General features: G+C 36.2%; 2 protein-coding genes across 2 annotated transcripts; both read left to right on the top strand.

Annotated features, from left to right (window-relative positions):
• Window positions 1–466: 466 nt before the first annotated feature.
• On the top strand, window positions 467–11,697 carry wdr31 (WD repeat domain 31). Its single transcript, XM_084113740.1, has 10 exons — window positions 467–684; window positions 1,230–1,361; window positions 1,450–1,573; window positions 4,655–4,729; window positions 5,700–5,844; window positions 5,935–6,035; window positions 6,935–7,002; window positions 8,115–8,256; window positions 8,340–8,502; window positions 10,028–11,697. Exons 2-10 carry the CDS (start codon window positions 1,315–1,317, stop codon window positions 10,186–10,188), a joined length of 1,026 nt encoding a protein of 341 aa, XP_083969866.1. The 5' UTR covers window positions 467–684; window positions 1,230–1,314; the 3' UTR covers window positions 10,189–11,697.
• Window positions 11,698–14,748: 3,051 nt separating this feature from the next.
• LOC311082706 (RING finger protein 225) lies at window positions 14,749–19,922 on the top strand. The gene is made up of 2 exons (XM_084113741.1): window positions 14,749–14,992; window positions 17,698–19,922. Exon 2 carries the CDS (start codon window positions 17,754–17,756, stop codon window positions 18,324–18,326), a length of 573 nt encoding a protein of 190 aa, XP_083969867.1. The 5' UTR covers window positions 14,749–14,992; window positions 17,698–17,753; the 3' UTR covers window positions 18,327–19,922.
• Window positions 19,923–22,463: the final 2,541 nt, after the last annotated feature.

Genomic DNA, 22,463 nt, shown 5'->3' with positions numbered 1-22,463 from the left:
ATGTGGCTAAACATTTTTGAAAAAAAATTCCTATTCAGAGCATAATATTTTGAGGTTAATTTTTATTAATATGAGATTGCTTTCCTCTGACTTAAATATTTTGTTTATGATTCTTTAATTTCTATAAAAAAACAACAACTGTAAGGTTCTGAAGACATCTTTGTCGTTGACATTTTTTTTTTGTGTAATATTATATTTCTAAGAGATATTTCTGTTCCATTATTGTGCATACAGGGCCTACTGTATATGGATGTAGGCGTTTTGTAACTGTTTCCCGTGTTGAAAAATTTTAAAATAATAATAATAATTTGGAATAATATATATTTTTTTTTTTAGTTTCGTTTTCTGTTTATTTTATTGCTTGTTTTGTTGTATATAAATGAATAGTAGTAATTGTTTTATTCAGACAGTCCATGTGACCTGAAGCCCCGTCCCCTGTGTGCTCACGTGATCTCGTGCGCCTGGTAACAGCGAAAGCGTCGCTCACGCTATGGAGATTGAGAAGCTGAACTCGAGGAGCCGCGGAAGATTTACTGCCGAAACGGATCACGATGCGCGATAAATCCTTCGTTCACGTAATTTCAAATATCTCCGACATCACACACACACGCACATGCGAGGCATTCACAATAACACCGGCACACTGATTGGGAAACCCGGATAATCGTCTTACGGCACGGGACGGTAAGTTTAGTTTTGTCCTCGCGAACTTCACTGAATTTAAATTGCCTCTCCGTGTGTCTAATGTAGTTTAATAGTAGATGCATGGGTTAAAAGACAGCGATGTTGCATGTATGTCATGCAGTGCTTGCTGGTTTGCCTTCAAATGGGCAATGCATTGTGCACTGGCACCGATATATAGCTATATATACCTATATATACCTATATGTAAATATCTGCATATTGCTGTTTCATTTCATATGAAGGTTTATTGCAGAAGATGTCTACTGGGGATATTGGTTTGTCCAAATATTGCCATATTGCATCTTTCTTGTTACCTAATGCGATGAGGAACTAATGCACTTAATAGGATTCAGGTCGCCCTCCCTGTCTTCCTGTAGCTCTCACATGCAAGCTGTGCCCATACATAACTGAGTCCAATACATAACTGATTACCAGCTTATGCTAGAGACAACATCAGCATCTGTTCTTGGCAGCTAATAGCTCCCTTGTGAGGTTGCCAGGGACTGATGTCTTCATCAACATGTAAAAAACTGTAATTCTCTCAGATCCCGAAAGAGTCTGTAGATGGCTTGCGACGTGGGGAGATGAGAGAGTCATCCTGATATCAGGCGATCGGACACCCATACAAACATGGGGAAACTACAGAGCAAGTTCCGGCGGCGCTCAGACATTTACAAGTGAGATATGATGAGCAATAATGATTTGACAGATGCTTGTGATGAGTTTGTGGTCATTGAGGCTCTGTTGTTGTTATCACCTTGACAGGGTCAAAGAGGGGGAGACTGCACTTGTCCCGCAGGTAGTGCAGTATGAACCCGCTCACACAGATGCCATCAACTGTGTCGTCAGCCTGACCTCTGACCTCTGCGCGTCAGGGGGGCATGACCAGGTGAGCTGGAGAAGCATTGAATAGGAGGGAGGGTTTGAGATTAACGAGTGTAGCGGTGTTGGACGTCAAAGGTGAAGTTATTGAATCAGCACCCATTGGAAATGCAAAAACAATTGACCTTTCACTGCTTTGCCTTGTTGGTTTTACTGTTGCTGGCTAATAATAAAGCAGTTACAACTGAATGAAATGAATTTCAAAGCATTTTATCTTTTGTTTTTCTTTAAAGGACTGGCTAAATTACACAGTAGTGTTATAAAACTCTGCGGCAAAGTGAACCATTAGTGTAGTCTGTGTTATTGAAAATTAATCTATTAAAAAAAAATTGTATTTGTATTTGTAAAAAGTATTTGTCAGCTGAAATAAAATATTAGATGACAATTTAAAACAAACTAAGTTGAAGTACTTAAAAATGACTAAAACTGAAATAAAAATTATAATAGAAGAGAATAATATAAATATTTACAAAAGTACATAGTGAAATTGCTAAAACTGAAAATGAATTAATTAATAATAATGTATAATTAATAATAAAATAACACTGGTGTAAATGAACTAACCCTTACTAATGTACTGTAAACTCTTTAGTTACTATCAAAACAAATTAAATGACGTAAAAAATGTTAAGTTCTCAATGTATGTTTGTAAAGCATCATAGTGGTGCTTTACTGCTCATAGTAACTTGAACAAACCTTTAAATCTTGATTACAGCTCTGTGGAATACGTGATTCTGATTGGTCAAAAGCAGCAGGGTCAAAGGCAGCATGCATGGTCTGTGGTCAGATATATTTGTATATTGACATTGTGACTGTCATCATAACTGTTTTTGACTGTTGTTCCTGACGTTTAAGTTTCCTACACTGTGCTATAGCGTCATGTCTCCCATGACTCCACATTCTTTGTTCTCACATAATAAAAGAATGTGTCAAATCAATCTTTCATTGAAATACACTACTATTAAAAAGGGTGGGTTCAGTCAGATTTTCTTTTTCTTTGAAAGAAATGAATACTTTTATTCAGCAAGGACACATTAAATGGATCAAAAGTGACAGTAAAGGCATTTATAATGTTACAATAGATTTCTGTTTTTAAAAAATAAATGCTGTTCTTTTGAACTTTCTATTCATCAAAGAATCATAAAAAATGGCACTGTATCCACACAGAAAAAAACAATTAAGCAGCACCACTGTTTTAAACATTGATAATAATCAGAAATGTTTATCGAGGAGCAAATCATCATATTAGAATGATTTCTGAAGGATCATGTGACACTGAAGACTGGAGAAATGATGCTGAAAATTCAGCTTTACATCATATGAATAAATTACATTTTAAATTATATAAACTTTTCAGGAAAATACACCTCTTTGGGATGATATATGATCTGTATCGTCCTGTCTCAGTACCTAGCAACCACCTGGAACACCATAGCAACATGCTTAAACCACTCCCACAAAAACCACTTAAACCACTTAAACCACAATGTCAGACAACATTAAGCATGTAAAAATGTAAAAATCTAGATACATTTGCAGTTCAGGTTGGTGCCACTAGGAATTACACGCTCCACATTTAAAGGTCCCGTTCTTCGTGATCCCATATTTCAAACTTTAGTTAGTGTGTAATGTTGCTGTTAGAGCATAAATAATATCTGTAAAATTATAAAGCTCAAAGTTCAATGCCAAGCGAGATATTTTATTTAACAGAAGTCGCCTACATCGAACGGCCCATTTGGACTACATCCCTCTACTTCCTTCTTTAATGACGTCACTAGAACCGTTTTTTGACTAACCTCCGCCCACAGGAATGCTCCCTCAACTCTACCGAAATTCGTGTACTTGCGCACTTCTTATAACTTACTGTGTTTACTCAGCTCTTACGGTGATTTTCTGAAGTAAAACTGACGCTTCATCTTTTGTGTGATGTACAATAAACTTTATTAAACTCATCAGTATATGTTTGATCATCATTCGGACCTGGTCCGAAACAGCAGACTTGTAGGCTATTAATAAATAATGGATACATACAAGCAGATGACAAATACGTTATAATAACCGTAATTAAACTACTAAACTATACCTGTTTCATCTCTATACAGCACTCTGACTCTGTAGGCATTATTGTCCGACTCGAAATGAACACGGTTACTGAGAGTTTCTGATATTATCATCAATCCGTGAGATGAAATTGCCCTGACAGATGAGCGCGAGCTCATGAAGCTCCGCCCCCTGGGTCGTCCAGCAGCAGCTTATTTGCATTTAAAGGGCACACACTAAAACAGCGCGTTTTTCTGTGCCCCAAAAAATGACAATTTAAACATGCTGTAAAAAATGATCTGTTGGGTATTTTGAGCTGAAACTTCACATACACACTCTGGGGACATCAGAGACTTATTTTACATCTTGTGAAAAGGGGCATAATACGGGACCTTTAAAGCTGCAGTCGGCAAGTCTGGCAGATTGGGTCGACTTAGCCAAAATTTTGAATGTTTACAACTCTCATGCCCCTCCCCCACTACCAGCGAGCACCCTCCCATCGAGGTCGTGCGTGTATGTGTACCTGATTTTCTGTGAACGCGTCCGTCTCTTCAGCATCGATCAACACCATGGACTCGGAGGTAGGCTGCCCTGGCTAATCTACCCATAGATAGCAATAACCGAGGAAATGGAAGCTTGTTAGTAGATTTTCTCTCCGCCATCACACTTTGTGCAGTCTTCAGGCGTGTCGTGTGCATGTGATATTGTAACGTGCGCGCCGCGAGGGAGGGGGGATGACCTGTGATTGACAGTCAGATCTCACACCCCCCTGCGCTGATTGGACCCGATGATCCGGGAGCGGTGGATTTTTGCAAAACAAATAACACGCTCCAGGTGGAGTTAGAAGCTCTGGGTTTTTTCTAAAACCACCTTATTTATGTTGTTCTGTCGGATTATAGTGTCGATTTCACTAAATATGATCAAAAAAAATTTGCCGACGGCAGCTTTAAGGCTTTACACAAACTGGCAATAATCGTCATAATATCTTGTTCAAAGTTTGATTGAAATATGCATATTAATATGATTTGTGTTGTTGTTTTTTGGTCAGGCTGTTGTTGTCTATGACTGGAAGGCTGGAAAACTGTGTAAATCATTCCCGGGCCATAGCAGAGAGATTACAAAGGTAATGAAACTACAGTTAATCTTTCTAATTAGATTCAGCGAGCAATGTCGGGTTTTCAATGGTGGAATAAAAATAAACAAAACTGATTTTGTTTAAAGGTACACTATGTAACTTTTGGCCCTCTAGCGGTTAAAAAAGAAAACCGCATGCATTTGGCAGAAGAACATTGTTTTGGTTGTGCTTCAGCTCTGCCTGACTGTGCAGATAAACATTACATAAAACATTCAGAGATTTAACCAGTTTAGATGGAAATGATCTCAAGCTGACTAGCTGAAGACATTACTGTATCTTTACCCGTTAATAGACACGTTACTTTCTTGAGAATTAATTCCAGCACAGCGCTGCAACAACCATAATGAAATGAGCCTTCACAATAGATAGGCTAATGCTTTACAATAAAGTCTGTTAGAGAGCTACATATGGCCATTTAACTGTAAATACCTTACCTGTTGAGTAATAAAAATGGCATCTCCGAAAAGCCAAGCCAATGTTGGTTCTTGTTTTATTACGAGCTCTGTCATGTTCTCTTTTTGCCAGCAGACTCTCCTCTGTTCTGCACTTTTCGGCAACCTTTTTTTGTGTGTTGTGAAAACTAACTTATGCCACTACCACACCATACACACGTCAAAGTAGGAGTAACTTTTCTTTATTTACAGATATGACGAGACACACGTGAGTGACGTATGTACGCAATTTCCCACAAAAACCATCCGACAGGTCTAAAATAAACACTTATAATTGGCTTACCAAAGTGAATAATGGTAAGACAAAAACACATTTTGGAAGAAGGATTGATGATGTATTGACTCATTATGTATTATTAAATAATAATGTATGATTTAAATTTTGTTAATTTTGAACAAAAAAGTTACATAGTGTACCTTTATATATTTTGCACACATAGAGATGAAGCAATGAATAAGTGTGATTTTTATATATTAACAGTATAAATCTCTCTGTTTTCCTTTAGTTGTGTTGTCTCAAAGGAAGTTCCTTAATCTTCAGTGCGTCCCGGGATAAGATGGTGCTGATGTGGGATTTGGGTCGAGATACAGAACCCATCCAGGAGTTTTGTGGCCATGAACTCGTAGTTAACGGTGTAGCGGTCAGCCCAGGTGAACAAATGCTCAAATGATAACATGCAACGTTCACAAATTAAACACAATCCTGTAATGTGTTGTTTTTTTTTGTTTTTTTTCTTGTAGATGGCACAAAGCTGTGCACGGGCTCTCGTGATAACTCCATGTGTCTCTGGGACATTGAGTCGGGAGAATGTCTGCAGAGAAACACCATCTCACGCAACCTGGTTAGAAAAGCCAGTCTTCAAAATTTGACTCATATTTATTTTCTAATATTCTTGTGTATTTATAATCAATTAGTTACACTATGGGGCTGTTGGTTGACGAACGTTCTAAGGTGTGCAATTATTTTCTAGTAAACGCACAGCTAAAGTAGTTCCAGGCAGGTTTTGCTCACATAACAGATCCATATCACTTCGCCAAATGATTTCAGCATTTGAAAAGGTCCTTACAGCCTATAAAAGCAAATTAATCAAAACCCACTAAGACCACTGACCAAGCAAATAAATATAACAAACAATAGGATATAAAAATGACAAACTATTTCTCATGTTATTGTGTTTCATTATCTATGGACACGCTCTCTTTCTCCCGCTCTCTCCAATACAAATGCACACGTTCAGCACAGACACACAGACGCAAACATTCAAAAACTTGTTGTTAACGCTGCCCTGCAACTTAATCAATAAAATAGTTCAGCATCTGCAAAACTACATGAGATTTCTCAGTAGCAAGGTAATAACGTCGCTGTTTTTGAAGCAGTTAAACTTACAGCTTCGCTATTAGTAGAGACGCTGCTGCCGAACACCATTGAGAGACACATAGATGCAGGTAATTCATCTATCAAACTCTCTCCAATAACTGCATTAGTCTGCATATCAATGGCTCAAGCCAATACCAATTAGATTTTGGTATTAGCGACGGAGGTTTGGGATGAGATGTGTAAGAAATTAGTCCTGCACACAAGAGCATTTTTAGCACAAAAACCCTGACAAATGTCTTGAAATAAAACTTCTGAACAAGTCTTGAGACATGGTAACCACTTCGCGAACGCATTACCACATGTGCATTATTTGTCTAATAATTGTTAGCCACTGAATATGAATGTGTGTTGCCCTCTGTTCAGGTGACACATGTGTGCTGGGTACCAGGAAGCACATCTATTGTCCAAACCTCAGAAGACAAAACTATCAGGTCAGAAGATCGTGATATGTCATATGATCCATTACAACGGTGTACAGTCATTGTTTGCAGAGATGTGTTTCTCTGGAAATATTTACTAAAAAAAGAACAAGCTGTAACAACTATATAATCACAAAAGCTCTAAATATAAAGCTGGACGTATAGTATATCAGTAACACTTTACAAAAAGTTTCCTTTAGTTAACATAAAATTAACTAATAATGAGCAATTATTTTGTTATGGATTTTTTTAATCTTTAGTTAATGTTAATTATTAAAAATTGAATTGTTCATAACAAAATACATCTGTTCAATTACAATAAGGTTCCATTAGTTAACTTTTGGTAATGCATTAACTAAAATGAACTAACAATGAGTAATTCATTAGAGACAGTATTTTAAATCTTTGTTAATTAGTAAAATACAAATGTTCATCGTTAGTTCATGTCCATTAAATATCAACAGATACAACTTTTGATTTGACATGAATCATGTCATTAGCAAATCATTAGCAAATGTTGAAATTAACATTAACTAATATTAATAAATGCTTTAGATTACATTATACTCATGTAAAGTGATATATAGTTATTATATAGCAAATCTCAACAGCTTGATTTCTTGTATCATCGCAAAATGTAAACTATATTGGGTAACACATTATTTCAATGATCCACTTTAGACATTCAAGTAACTTTTTTCAAATATATATCAACCGACTCTCATTAGAGTATTAGTAGACTGTCTGCTTTATATCTGCTAACTTTGTTTTAATGCTCCCTTAACGGACTATAAATAACTTTGCAACTACATGTCAACTTATCCTTCTAATCCTAACTCTAACCTAACAGTCTACTAACAGTCTACGTATACTCTAATGAGAGTTAGTTGACATGAAGTTGCAAAGTTACTTATAGTTAGTAGAATGTCTAAAGTGGACCATCGAAATAAAGTGTTTAACCATGTATTGTTGCACAGCTCTAATCTCCTAAATACGACTGTAATTACAAACATCATGATTCTGATGTAAAGCTTCTTTGAAAAAATGTGTGTGCGAAAATATATGCTATATAACTAAAATTGACTTGAGTTTGTTTGTGTGTTGATGTGTGTTGTCCGTCTCAGGGTGTGGGATAGTCGTACCTGGCATGTGACTAACACGTTTCCAGCAAAGCAGTACATTCAGACACACTGTGACATCAGCTCCAACTGTTACCACCTGCTGTCGTCCAGCAACGGTTTCGGTGGGCAGGGTTGCGAGGCCACGGTGAGTGTGTGTGCGGACACTGCCAGGGCACAGCTGTGCGTGTTCTTACGTTTATCTGTTTTTGTGTTTATGCTTGTGTGTAGCTGTGGGACCTCAGACAGCCCGGCTGTAAGGTGGCCGAATACAGAGGACACCTGCAGACCACAGCGTGCTGCGTGTTTGTGCCTCCCCGTCCCGGGTGTCCTGCCCTCGTGGCGTCCTCATCGTATGACAGCTCAGTCAAAATATGGGATCAGAACACTGCAGGTAACACACACACACACACACATGCACTATTCTGTTTTTTAAACAAACAAGAGGATTAGCCAGTGGGTTAAGCCAGCTTTCCTGGTTTTGGAAGTCAAGTCAAAAAACTGTCTAAGATGTTTAGGTTGATGAAAAAGAAACTGTACAAGGAAACAAACTCAGCTGGGGAAGCCCATCACCTTTGGCTGGCATATATTTAAATGAATATAAATATTTTAATAAATGCCACATATTAATAAGCTTAGTAATCAAAATAAAAATTATTTAGTATACATAATGCATTGATGTTCCCTGGTAATTATATTCTATTTGTATATGTACACGTCATGTACATGCAAATGTGTCTTTTTTGTTTATATATATATACACATTTGTTTATCTAATTCACATATATCTTTATTTTTTTATTTGTGTACTGTTATTGTCTCTGTGTATACAGGAAGCTTCTTCTGTCACCAAAACAAGCATACTTGGCAATAAACTTCTTTCTAAGTATAAAGTCTTATAATAATTAAATGTATTTAATTACAATACTGTTCAAAGGTTTGGGATTAGTAAGATGTTTTTTTGTTTTTTTTAAGAAATTCACACTTTTATTCAGAAAGGATGCATTAAATTGATCAAAAGTTACAGTAAAGATATTTAAAATATGTATATATTTCAAATAAATGCTGTTTTGAACTTTTTGAACTTCAGGTTTTTCATGACTTGTGGAATTGAAATGCAAATGGTTCCCTGTTTCCCAAATATATATATATTTTTTAAACAACAATGCTATGTTTCCATCCATAGTTGCGAATTTAACTTATGAACAGAATTGGAATAACATGTAAATCGTTTGCGAATAAAGCAGCGTTTCCATCCCATGTGTTCAAGAGAACAAAATCGCCACTTTCCGGGAAACTGGTGCAAAATATCTGTAATAAAATGTGAGTTTCTGCAATCGGGGAAACCTCTGTGGCTCTTTTTTTGCGTCTCACAGAGAGCGCAGACGAAACGCAATAAACGCTGTCGTGTTATCTTGCGTTCGGATGCTAACGCTTCTGGGAGGGGATTAAAAAAATCATTTTGGTGACAGACTTTGGCTCAGGCATTTCAGAATGACCAAACCAACGTTAGACATGCCGTGCGATGAAATCGGTCCACTGGTTAGTCCGCTGTTGAGGCAAAATCACAAAAGTCTTTTGTTGAGCTTTGAGGGATTTCAGTAAATGTTTCCATCATAGTTTATTCTTATAAAATAAAACATTTATCCGCCTCGCTTGAGTGCATACGTTTTTTTATGTGCATTTTTAGAGTTTATGCGCATCTTGGCATTGGCATTTTTTATATCCCAAATGTGCGTAAAAATAGGTGGTTGGTAACATAGCCACTGTCAAAGGCAACAGTAAACACATTACATTTAGTGTATGTCATGCTTTTTTCAGCAACAAATAGCTTTTCCTTCAAATGTCTGGTGGAATAATCACAAAAAAATGAGTCAGATCCACATGGTTTGATTCTTGTCTCCATACTCTCTCCTCAGCATGTTTGTACACATTAACGCTGGACGGTTCAGGGCCGTTGGTGTCTCTGGCTCCGTGTGACTCCAGCAGTCTCCTGTGTGCCAGTTTTAACACAGGACTGCACCAGCTGCATCTGGATCAGGCAACAGTGCCCAGCCTCGCTGAAGTGGCTCGCTTCTGACTTCCATCTGGACCTCCTGGAAGATAAAACCAACAACTTTAATAACTGGAACTCCTGGAAATCAAAATGTTCACTGCGCTGACAAAAGTATGTGGACACCCTATTCTAAACAGCTTGGACATTTCAGCTACGTCTGTTACTAACAGGAGCATAAAATCAAGCATGAATTCATGCAATCTGCTCGTGTCTAAATGGGAGCAAATCCCTGCATCCATGTTCCAACATTGTCCGCATGTTTTTGGCCATGTAGTGTATGATCACTTGACTGCATGAACCATTAAAGGATATAAAAAATTAATCAACTTCCCTAAAGGAAAGAGACTGGGTCGCTGTAAAACACCCTACCGGCAGGGATGATTTACCGTATGGGAATTTTTCTCCATTTCCAAATTCAACTATGAGATAAGATAGGTGCTGTTTTGTCTGTTTATTGTGTGTGTGTGTGTGTGTGTGTGTGTGTGTGTGTGTGTGTGTGTGTGTGTGTGTGTGTGTGTGTGTGTGTGTGTGTGTGTGTGTGTGTGTGTGTGTGTGTGTGTGTGTGTGATTGTGTAAACAAATACAGGCAATAAAATGCCACTCCACTTCTGCTTGGTTGCTGAATATGCTTGAATATGTTATTGGAGTCCTGGGGTGTAAATTACCGGAGTAATTGTACTTCATTATATGCTAAAGTATTATTTAGAGTTTGGCTTATATCACAATCGCAAACCTCGCAATCTAGGTAGCACAGTTCTATACTGGGTATATACCAGTTCTATACTTATTAATTACAATAACTGGGTACTAACCCTGAACCTACCCTGAAACCTAACCTTAACCCATGTAGTTACCTTACATTACCCAGTACTTTCTTAGGTAAGTACACTGTAAGTACACATACTGTGCAACCACGATCTTATATAGACGCTGGGCCAGACCTTGAGTACAATTACTCTGTACTTTTACACCCCTGTTGGAGACCTTTTATTTGCACTAGGTAATGGTTCACTGCTAAAGTCATGCAGAAAGTAGCATAGAAGGATCTAAAATCTCATGCTCTCTCTCTCTCTCTTTCTCATACACACATATTCACAGTTACATAGACTCAGACTCAGGGCTTGGCATGAGCCAGAAACTGAATCATTTTTCACAGAGAAGCTGCTAGAGTTTACATACACACACACATTTAAACATTTCGGTAAACATTCAGCTCTTGTATTTCCTGAAGCCGGTTTTGAGAATTAAATACAAAAACGGCACGTCTCAATATTCTTCCAGAGACAAGTGGCCAGACAATGGAGAATGTGAAGTCAATGAAAATCAGTGATGCAATGTGTTTTTTTGTTGTTGTTGTTTTTAATATTTTTCCTTTAATATTACTACTATAGTTCTAGAATAAAAATACTATTGCAGCTTCTTCCAGCGAATACTGTCTTGCCAACACCGGCAGTGTTGATTCCATCTGGATTTAAAAATGTCCTTGTTTTGAAGGGGTTTTTTTACAAACATGTCAACCAAAGAGTTTTTGATTTATGTATTCTTTTATTTCTACATAATGCACAGTGGTCCCAGAGTATTTTTACACTTAAATCACACTTAAAACTGCCTGAATGTCATTGCCTTAGATGCAAAATATCAAATAAATGTTGCTGCACTCTTAAAAATAAAGGTTCTTTATTGGCAAATATGGTTCCATAAAGAACCTTTGACATCCATGAAAATTGCAAAAAAGGTTATTTTTATCAGAACAATTTTCAGATTTTCAAACGAAAATATGGTTCATATATCTTTTATTGTAAAAAATAAAATAAAAAAATTATTCTGTGGTGACAAATACTACAGAAAAAAAACAAATGTTAATATGCGTGAATAAGTTAGTTGAGGCAAGAATTTACCCCCCAAAAAATGTAAATTCTATATTAGTACTCAATTTAAGCTTATATTTAGGGCTGTGAAATGATTAATCGTGATTAATCGCATCCAAAATAAAAGTTTGTGTTCACATAATATATGTGTGTGTACTGTGCATAATTATTTTGTATATATAAATACACACACATGCATGTATATATTTAAGAAATATTTGCTTAAATATACTGTATATATAATTTGTATTATATATAAATATAAATATTTTATGTATAAATAAAAAAAAAATTCTTGAATTCTCATTTCACAGCCCTACTTATATTATATTATTATATTATAAAACTAAGTGAAACCTACTCAACTTTCTGACATGAATAATAATGTTGCATTTTTCTCTGTTTTCCAGCTGTATTTAAACTGTTTTATTGTTGCTTTTGTTAGGCAACTTGCTGTTTTGTGACATCTGAAGTTAATTTTCCACTCAATTATATTACCTTTATTGTGTTGTGTACCAAGTAAGCATTGCGATCTCTGTGTTCGGGTGGGTACCACATAACTTCTAATATGTAGATATGTTGTCATATCTACTGTATTGTTTACTTTGATGTTCTAAGTAAATAATACACTTCAAAAGCATGTCTTAATTCAGTGTGATAATGCTTGAATAAAATGTACTAAACTTCAACAAAGTAGAAATTACTCAAAATTACTCAATTAAAACAAAATGTAACTGGCCAAGTTAAAGTAACTTATTTTCTTTGTTGATTTTACTTAACTTAGTTAAATACAGTAGATTTTTCTTAATTCCATATGTGAAATTTACCTGAAAGATATCCGTGCAAAATCTTAAATTAAGTCAATTTTACTCATTGTTTTCTCAGTGCTAAAAGGTTCTTTGAGGAACCCAGAATGGTTCTTCTATGGCATTGCTGTGAAAACCCTTTATTTTTAAGAGTAGAGCTTTTCTCAAAACAAACTGCATTTCTGAGGCTTTTTAAGCTGGTATTTTATTTAATTTTAAGTAGTGTAAAATAACAGGTTGTAGCTCATCACATTATCGTTTGTTGTCTAATGAAATTTCAAGACATTCATGCATTTTAAAGTGTCCAAATACTTTTTTCAACCACTATATAACATTAGCAGTGTACCGACGAGCAAACAGCGGAAAGGACTGTCCATACTGTGTCATGTTGTTTTAATGATACAGAAGGATGTGAATGTTACACTGATGTGTTTATTTGACTATTATGTAAATTCTGTGGTGTCGAAATATCAATTTGAAGGAAATGTTAATGTATTTGCACGTTATGTGATAAATTATTTCAGTTCAATGAGAAGAGTCCTTTTTTGGCTCTTTGTTTGCATACAGACACAACAGGACATGGAATACGTGTGGCTTGATGCTGTTGATACAAATATGTAATACGAACATTTTTACGTTTACAAAACCATATCAAAAGATAGTACCATGATATTTATTAAAAGCTCATAATATATTTTATTTGATCGTAATTAGTCAGTTATATACAACCCCAAATCCAGAAAAGTTGGGGCATTTGGTCAAATGCAATAAAATTTAAGAACATGTGATTTGTTCATTTTCTTTCAACTTAATTTAACTGACAACATTACAAAGAAAAGATTTCCAATGGTTTCACTGAGCAACTTAATTGTGTTTTGTAAAAGTAAACAAATTTTGATTTTGATGACTGCTTCACACTCCAAAGAGGTTCGGACAGAGGCAAAATAAAAATGAAAAGCTATATCTTTTCAATATCCAAGTTAAACTCTTGTGAAACAGTCCACAAAAAGTAGGTGAATTGGTAATAGGGGAGGGTATTGTGGTTGAGAGTAAAGGAGCTACTCGCGGCGTACACTGTACTCTATTCATGCTACTGCCAAAAAATTGATGCACCTATTGATGGAAAAACATCACAACATTTATTTCCATCAAGAGGTGCATCAGTTTTTGCTCAAGATCTTGTATTGTCAATGCAAGAGTCCAGCACTCTGTAAAGTCTCCTCCAGCACATCCCAATGACTTTCAATGAATTTAAGCTCTGGACTCAGAGATTCATGTGTGAAAATGATTCTTCATGCTCCCTCCCATCCATTCTTTCACAATGTGAGCCTGGTGAATATTTACATTGTCATCCTGGAAAATTGCCATTATGTGTTCTCATACATGGTTGTTTTAGTAATGAAAAGCTACACACTCCATCAATTAATGTTAGAAGAACTGTTTCCAAACATATCACATGCTAGAAACATAATAATCACTGCAATAATGATCCAATCATAAACTCCTTTGCCTATTTAAATCCAAACAGCGACTTTCTTTTTTCTTTTTTCTTTTTTTTTGGCTGGGCAGTGCATTTATACTTTTATAAACACTTTTATTATGAATTATTATTTTAAAATACTAACATGGTACTACCACTGTACTTTTAAACATTCTTTTGAAAAAACATAAATTGTCACCAGTCATACTGTCACAGTCCTTTTTTTTTAAAGGTTATTTTACTTCCGTGAAGTAAAGATGGAAGGCTTTTCTTCACTTCATTCTTCAGATCAGGTATGAATTCTCTAATCCCTCTTTGTTTCTCTGTCTTTCAGGTCATGGTTGTAGAGTTTACTCTGACGGCTGTATTTGACTACTGACTGTGTATTTCCTCCTGCTGCTGCTCCAGTATTCAAATGCTGCCATTCTTTACAGCACAGTGGTAGAGAGAGACTAAGAAAGAGAGCTGAGCGAGAAGACAAAAAGTGGTAGTGACTCTTGGTGTTTTGTTTTTCTATGTAAAACATGTCAGGAGAACTGTGGTAGATGTCCAAAGAGAGAAAGAGAGACACCGACACATCTCGTTCTCTCTGAAAGGCAACAAAGACGCAAAGTACAGCCTCGACATCCAGAACAAAAAAAACAAAAAAAAGAAGAGATCTTTCCAGAAGATGAGTGAGTAGTTGTGTAATATATTTGTGTATTTGGTTTCACTTTATTTTGATCATTGCACCTACATGTCTACTAACTCTCATTAGAGCATTAGTAGAGTATTAGTAGGGTTAGGGTTAGAATAAGTTGACATGTACTTGCAAAGTTACTTATTGTCAGTAGAATGTCTGTTGGAGGACCATCACAATAAAGAGACGTTCAGATATTAAGCAGACGGTCTACTAAAACTTTAATGAGAGTCAGTTGACATGTAGTTACAAAGTTACTTCTAGTCAACAGAGTGTTCTAAAGGGACCATCAAAATAAAGTGTTACATTGTATTTTTTATGTCTACTGTCTTTATACCAAGTAGAACTGGTGATATTAACACATAAGAGTGGCTCTAACGTTTTCCTTGACTTGATAATAGTCAAGCAAAATATATGGTTCAAAGCCAGTAGTTTATTAATCAACCATTGAAATGCAAAAACACCGGAGTTTACATACTTGTTGGGGTTAAAACTTGTTGACGGTCATGCCGTCAAACTCATTTGAGGTTTTTGAAATGTAAAAATGTGTTATGCATCTTATGCCTTCAGTCATAACTTTCAGGTATGTTATCTGAAATCAGATATTCAACATTTGATGATTGAAGATGTAGATAATGGAAACTGTCTTACCCCTGGTTTCAAAGACAAGGATTAAGCCTATAGTCCCAGACTAAAATGCATGTTTGAGCACGAAATGTGTCGGTGCCATTGTTTTGTCTGAAGTACCAAATAACACCAGTGATGTTTTTTTAAGGTCCGTTTATAAAAGCTTCTTAAATGCCCTAATTGAACTAAGGCCTAATCCTGGATTAATCTAAGCCTTGTCTATGGAACCAGGCCTAAGTCTCAATTATAAGAAAGTATTTCAATTATATATATCTGTAGAGTAAGAAACAAATTGTAGGTAGACGCTGAGACATTCAGCTACATTTAAATGCACCATATTTGACTATACTGGCATCATAAATGTAAACTATATGATCAGTTGAGGCTAAGTGGACCTCTAATGAAGTAACCCAATCCTTTCTACCTGCATTATGGGTGTAATGGGACACCCTTCTGCTGCTTTGCATATTTTGCGCCATTCTTTGATGGAGACCTACAATCATTTCCAAGGCAAATCTGTTATTGAGAACAGGTCAGCGTGGGTGGAACAGCAAACAAGTCTGTCAACCAATCGTACTACATTCTCTGCAAAAAATTGTAGATGGCGGACGAGAACAAATCTGCACCTTGGTCAACCAGTGCATGTTATTTCCACTGAAGCTGGTTGAGTATGAAAGCCTTGCTAGCCAGGCCTAAAAAGCCTGATGTGGAATATACTGACATCCAGAACACATGATGACCATATGCAGGGCTCATAAATCTCAAAAATGTAATTTTATTTGATTATTTTAACATTTACATGTATGTATTTAGTAGATGTTTTTATCTAAAGCAACTTACAACAGAGGAACATAACCAATTCACCACAGATTGTATTTGTATTTTTTATTTTGCAGACGCTTTTATCCAAAGCAACTTCAAACAGAAGGCCATAAGTAATAATGTGTCAACGAGTCAACAGTATTCATAGTGTACATTGCCAGTTTTATTTATTTATTTATTATTATTTTTACATTTATGCATTTGACCGGTGCTTGTATCCAAAGAAAATATTTGTAGTGTACAATGCCAGGTTTTTAATTTAATAAAATTATTATTAATTTTTCTATTTAATTTAATTTAATTTAATTTGATTAATTTAGCAGGCGCAGACGCTTTTATCCAAAGCAACTTTCAACTAAAGAAAATAAGTAATAATGTGTCAAAGAGCCAACAATATTCATAGTGTACAATGCCAGCTTTTATTTTATTTTAATTCATTTTCTTTTACAGACGTTTTTATCCAAAGCATCTTCCAATAGAAGGCCATAAGCAATGTGTCAAAGAGTCAACAATATTCATAGTGTACAATGGGAGCTTTATTTATTTATTATTATTTTACATTTATGCATTCGACAGGCGCTTTTATGCAAAGGATATATTTGTTGTGTATATGCCAGGGTTTTTTTGCATGAGCTTTTATCCAAAGCAACTTCAATAGAAGAACATAAGCAATGTGGCAAATAGCAGACAATATGCGTAGTGTACAATGGCAGGTGTTTTTTTTTTTGTGTGTGTTTTTTTTTTACATTTAACATTTAACATTTTTAAAGTTTTTATCCAAAGCATCTTCCAATAGAAGGCCATAAGCAATGTGTCAAAGAGTCAACAATATTCATAGTGTACAATTTTATTTATTTGTTTATTTTTTATAAGTATTTTACATTTATGCATTCGACAGGCGCTTTTATGCAAAGGATATATTTGTTGTGTATATGCCAGGTTGTTTTTTTTTGCAGGAGCTTTTATCCAAAGCAACTTCAATAGAAGAACATAAGCGATGTGGCAAATAGCAGACAATATGCGTAGTGTACAATGGCAGGTTTTTTGTGTGTTTTTTTACATTCATGCATTTGCCTGGCGCTTTTATCCAAAGTCACAGACAAAAGAGGAACATAAGCAATTAGTCACAGAGCCAACAATATTCATAGTGTATAATGCCAGGTTTTTTGTTTTTATTTTATTCTTTCTATGGGTGGTGGTAGAAAATACAAGAAAAATCCATGAAACAAAACTTTTCTTGTTCTCCTCCAGACTTGGACCTTGAAGATGCCCTGTGACTTCCCTCTCTCTCACCTCCCCCCTCTGTCATGGAGCCTGACCCGAACGACCTCCGTGACCCCTACAAACCAGACGCGGAAGAGGGCGAGCTGCCCGATCTGGAGTGCGCCATCTGCTTCTGCCAGTTCAACAACATCTTCAACACCCCTAAGGTACTGGAATGCAAGCACACCTTCTGCCTGGAGTGCCTAGCGCGGATGAACGTGAAGTCCGCCCAACCCAACACCATCCAGTGCCCGCTGTGCCGTGCCTACACCCCGTTACCAGACTTGGGTGTTCCCAAGCTTGCGAATGACTCCACGGTGCTGTCCTACCTCCCGGCTGCCATGCAGCACGTCTACAGCATCCGTTTTAATCGCAACAAAGGCAAACTGCAGGTGAAGAGAGTGCCCAGCTCTGCCCCGGTTCTAACACACACCATCAGCCAGAGTCTGGACGTCGTGAACCCAGCAGGAGAGGAGCGCGCCTCGGCCAGAGAGAGGTCTGTGCTGATCACCGTACTGCGCTCGCCACTGTGCAAAGCTTTTCTCATGAGTGCGGTGGCCATTATGATGGTCATTATCATCATTACGATCGTCTTCTTCAAAGTGAATTTAACATGACGAGCATATTTTTGCATGTTTCCATATGCAAATCAAACTGTCCCTCTCATCATGGAATTCTACTGCTATATTTGACAGCTGAGGACGGTGGATGTGAAAAAAGTACTGTGAAGCTACCATGGTATTTAGATGGTATAGGCCCTACTACCATGGTACATGTGCAAAACACTATGGCACCTTGTATCTTTTTATTAATGTCCCTTAAAAATACTGTGGTAGGCTGCTTTACAGTATACCATATGATACTTTTAGGTAGTTTTTTTTTGTGTGTGTGTGTGAAAATCAAAGGCACTCATAACTGCACCTTACAAAAATATCATATGGGAGGGTCATGCACACTGATAATGGTAATGACTATGGTACTACATGTCCAAAATGTTTTTTTATAATGTATGGTTTAAAATGTATATTATATTTTAAAATGTATGTTATATTATAACTGTTTTTTTTTATTATTCACATTAATTTCTCTCTCTCTCTCTCCCGCTATTTGCACTACCATTTGGTTAAAAAAAAAATAATAATATTGTTAAATATTATGACAATTTAAAATAACTGTTTTCTATTTTAATATATTTTAAAATGTAATTTATTCCTGTGATCAAAGCTGAATTTTTAACATCATTACTCCAGTCTTCAGTGTCACATGATCCTTCAGAAATCATTCTAATATGTGGATTTGATGCTCAAAAAACATTCATTATTATTATAAATCTTGAAAACAGTTGTGTACAATTTTTTTCAGGATTCTTTGATGAATAGAAAATTCAGAAGAACAGCATTTATTTGAAATAGAATCTTTTGTAACATTATAAATGTCTTTAATGTAAATTTTGATCAATTGAATTCATCCTTGATGAATAAAAGTATTGATTTCTTTTATTTATTTCCCCCCAAAAATAAAATAAAAACTCACTGACCCCAAACTTTTGAACGGTAGTGTTTAATGTTACAAAAGCTTTCGATTTCAGATAAATGCTGTTCTTTTGAACTTTATATTCATCAAAGAATCCTGAAATAAAAATGTGAATAACTGATTTCAACATTGATAATAATGAGAAATATTTCTTGAGCATCAAATCATCATTTTAGAATGATTTCTGAAGGATCATGTGACACTGAAGACTGGAGTAATGATGCTGAAAATACAACTTTGATCACAGGAAAAATTACACTTTACAATATATATTTACATAGAAAACACCTGTTTTAAATTGTAATCAATTTTTTTGTATCAAATAAATGCACCCTTGGTAAAAGACTGTGAAAAAACATTTAAAAAAACATTAAAAATCTTACTGATCCAAAACTTTTGACTGGTAGTGTAAGTTTTAAAACTATACTTTTTATCGACAATCATCCCAGCTAACAAAAAAATATGTTCTAATAACGTTTTGCTAACGTTCCCATTAAGGGAAACGTTATTTCTGAATGATTTCTGTATAGAGGTCTTTTCTTGTTTTATTGACTTTTTTTCTGCTCACTGAACTGAACTCCTTATGTATTGAATTAGATTTAGCTTTATTGCCGTGATGAAAGACTTTGCATTGCCAAAGTATTGGTAACATTAAATTATAGCCACACACATTTCCACACAATAAAAAAAAAAAAAAAAGGAAAAGGCCAATACTTCGTATACTTACGCACCATTCTATGACGTTTTGTTTTATAGTGTGAGTAGTGTTTTCACACTGAAAATCCCAGATAGAAAAAGTACATTTTAAAAATACCCGGATGACGCACTTGTTGGACACTTCGTGGGCTGCGTTTAACTCCACTTTTAGACATACACTTGTGAACTTCCCTTGAAGCACTTACCCTCGGGGAATGGGAATTCCCACCGCTTTTGAAGTTCATTCAACTTCGTCAAGTGGATGAGGCAAGTTTATTTGGACAGACCCTCGACTCCTCGATTATGACAGAGGGAGTGAGTCTACTCAACACTTCAGGCAGATCCATAGACCACAATGCACCATGACAGATCATGCTCAATTTACCCACACCCCACACAACTCTAGTGTATGATATTGGAGTTATTTAACTAAATGTAATACTTGTGGCTACCTTAAGCTGACTGTTAAAGTTTATTGTTTTGTTATTATTTTCAGTTGTGTAGTTTTTTTTTATATTTTCTCCAACAGCCCAAACATACAGACCTATAGAATGCTGCGTAAAATAAATGTAATAAGGAAAAAACTAAATAATAAAGATCCATTGCAGATTCCAAGGGCTTAGTGCATTCCATTTAAACATTTCAAGGGTTTCGCCACTAGTAGGCACTCGTGCAACGTAAGCAATGACATACATCTGAGTGAACGAGACAGAGGGAAGTTAGCGAGGGAAGGGCATAAAAATTGGACTTAAGTAAAAAAAAAATATATATTTGGACTTAAGCGCTGCCAATCGCATACTCTCTTGCGTAGGTACTTATTTTGAATAAGTAATTACTTCACAACGGCTAAAAAAGTATGTTCTATAGGCCTATAGTATGAATGTGTGTAGTATGAATGTAATTTGGATTTACTACATCCGCCATGTTGTCATTGTCATGTGATCCCTCTCCCGTGGCCTCATGGGATACATGCTGGAAGTAGGTCATCCGGATAGCTTGTGAATTCTGACATACTTCTTTTGCCACATACTGTTTTTCACCTACTATAGTAGGGAATTATGCGATTTCGGATGCAGCCATGCACTCAACTGTCACCATTTTAATTACATGAGGGTGATGGGCTATCAGACTCCAACTTTGAATGACAAAATAACCTTTGCTGCGTCCCAATTCACATAGGTTACTATCCGTCCTAAATAGTATTCGAAATTAGAATTAGTGCGTCCCAAATCGTAGTAGGCTAAGTTGAAATGAGTATTCCAAAGATACGCAGATGGTCTACTTTTTCCGGTTAGAGTCCGATGTGCTAATCCGTGCACACTCTAACGGGTAATATTGCCCACAACCCATTGCGCGTTGGACTAGGGTTCGATTAGAACTACAAACACGAATAAAAGGAGTTTAAAAACTACAAACACGGCGGACGTGTGTTTCCGACGGTTAAGTTCAAAGGTTTAGATAAAGGTGTTTGAGTGATTAATAATCAGTCTAACCTGACGAAAAGATATTTATTCAATGTTATCCACATTATGTTTCATTTGCAACAGCATTGTGAACTTTTGTAAAGATACGTTTGTTCATTAACTTGTAAATGCATCATTATGCATATTGAAAATGAAGTACCCAGTGCTGGCAGATCAACGTATTTCTCTCCGAAACGGTAGGAAATTAAATGTGGAGGATTCGAGATTGTCCTGTGACAAGATGATTGACAGGGCACTTTAAACAGTGACAGAATGCACTAGTTAAGCGACATAGCTGTATGACATATAGTAGGCCAGTATTTTCTATGCTACACACTCAAAACTGTATTTTTCTTCACACACACACACACACACACACACACACACACACACATACACACCCACACAAAAACTAGGCTACACATTTTTAAGGGATAGTAGCCTAGCCTAGCCTACAGTATAAGTAAGCTAGGAATTGCATAGCGCTTACAAAATTAATACACTACACATAGCGCATAAGTATACATAGTGAGTGTATAAGTGTATATTGCGTCATTTTGGACATATTTTGTCATATTAGGCCTACCCTACATAATGTTTTTTATTATTATTATTTTACATAGGCTATGCGTGTTTACAATGTTGATTAATTATTTCTGTTTCTCATACCAACACGGCTATTAAAGTCATATTGTCTCATTGTCCAAATCGATTACATAGCGATTGAATTATCAAAGTTTTTCAGAGTCATGTAGAAATGGAAAACTGCAAGTCTGGTATCGAGCCGCCACTGCCCCGCACGTCCACCAGATGACGCCTTCTCGCCAGAGTTCATTCACTAATCTGGCCCGAACTTCACCGCGCTTCATTAATGAGCGGTTGTACGCAATGGAAAAGTACCAGAGCTCGTCAAGCTGCCCCCCTGGCTCGCTAGCCTTGTATGGCTGACAAAACCAAACAAACCAGTGAACACATGAGTGCACTGTGCCATCCACCTCTTGAAACCTCAGAAATGGGGAAATACATTTCTATTTAACTTTATAGTGACTTCAGCTCACGGAT

This window comes from Abramis brama, assembly GCF_963993115.1.
Source record: "Abramis brama genome assembly, chromosome: 5".
In the NCBI taxonomy this organism is placed as follows: Eukaryota; Metazoa; Chordata; class Actinopteri; order Cypriniformes; family Leuciscidae; genus Abramis; species Abramis brama.
This window is presented reverse-complemented; position numbering and strand designations above follow the sequence as displayed.

Excerpts from the sequence above, each read along its gene's own strand:
- wdr31 (XM_084113740.1), top strand. The coding sequence starts at position 1,315 with ATGGGGAAACTACAGAGCAAGTTCCGGCGGCGCTCAGACATTTACAA. Across the intron at positions 6,036-6,934 it reads ACACCATCTCACGCAACCTG|GTGACACATGTGTGCTGGGT; the intron begins GTTAGAAAAGCC and ends CCCTCTGTTCAG. Across the intron at positions 7,003-8,114 it reads TCAGAAGACAAAACTATCAG|GGTGTGGGATAGTCGTACCT; the intron begins GTCAGAAGATCG and ends TGTCCGTCTCAG.
- LOC311082706 (XM_084113741.1), top strand. The coding sequence starts at position 17,754 with ATGGAGCCTGACCCGAACGACCTCCGTGACCCCTACAAACCAGACGCG.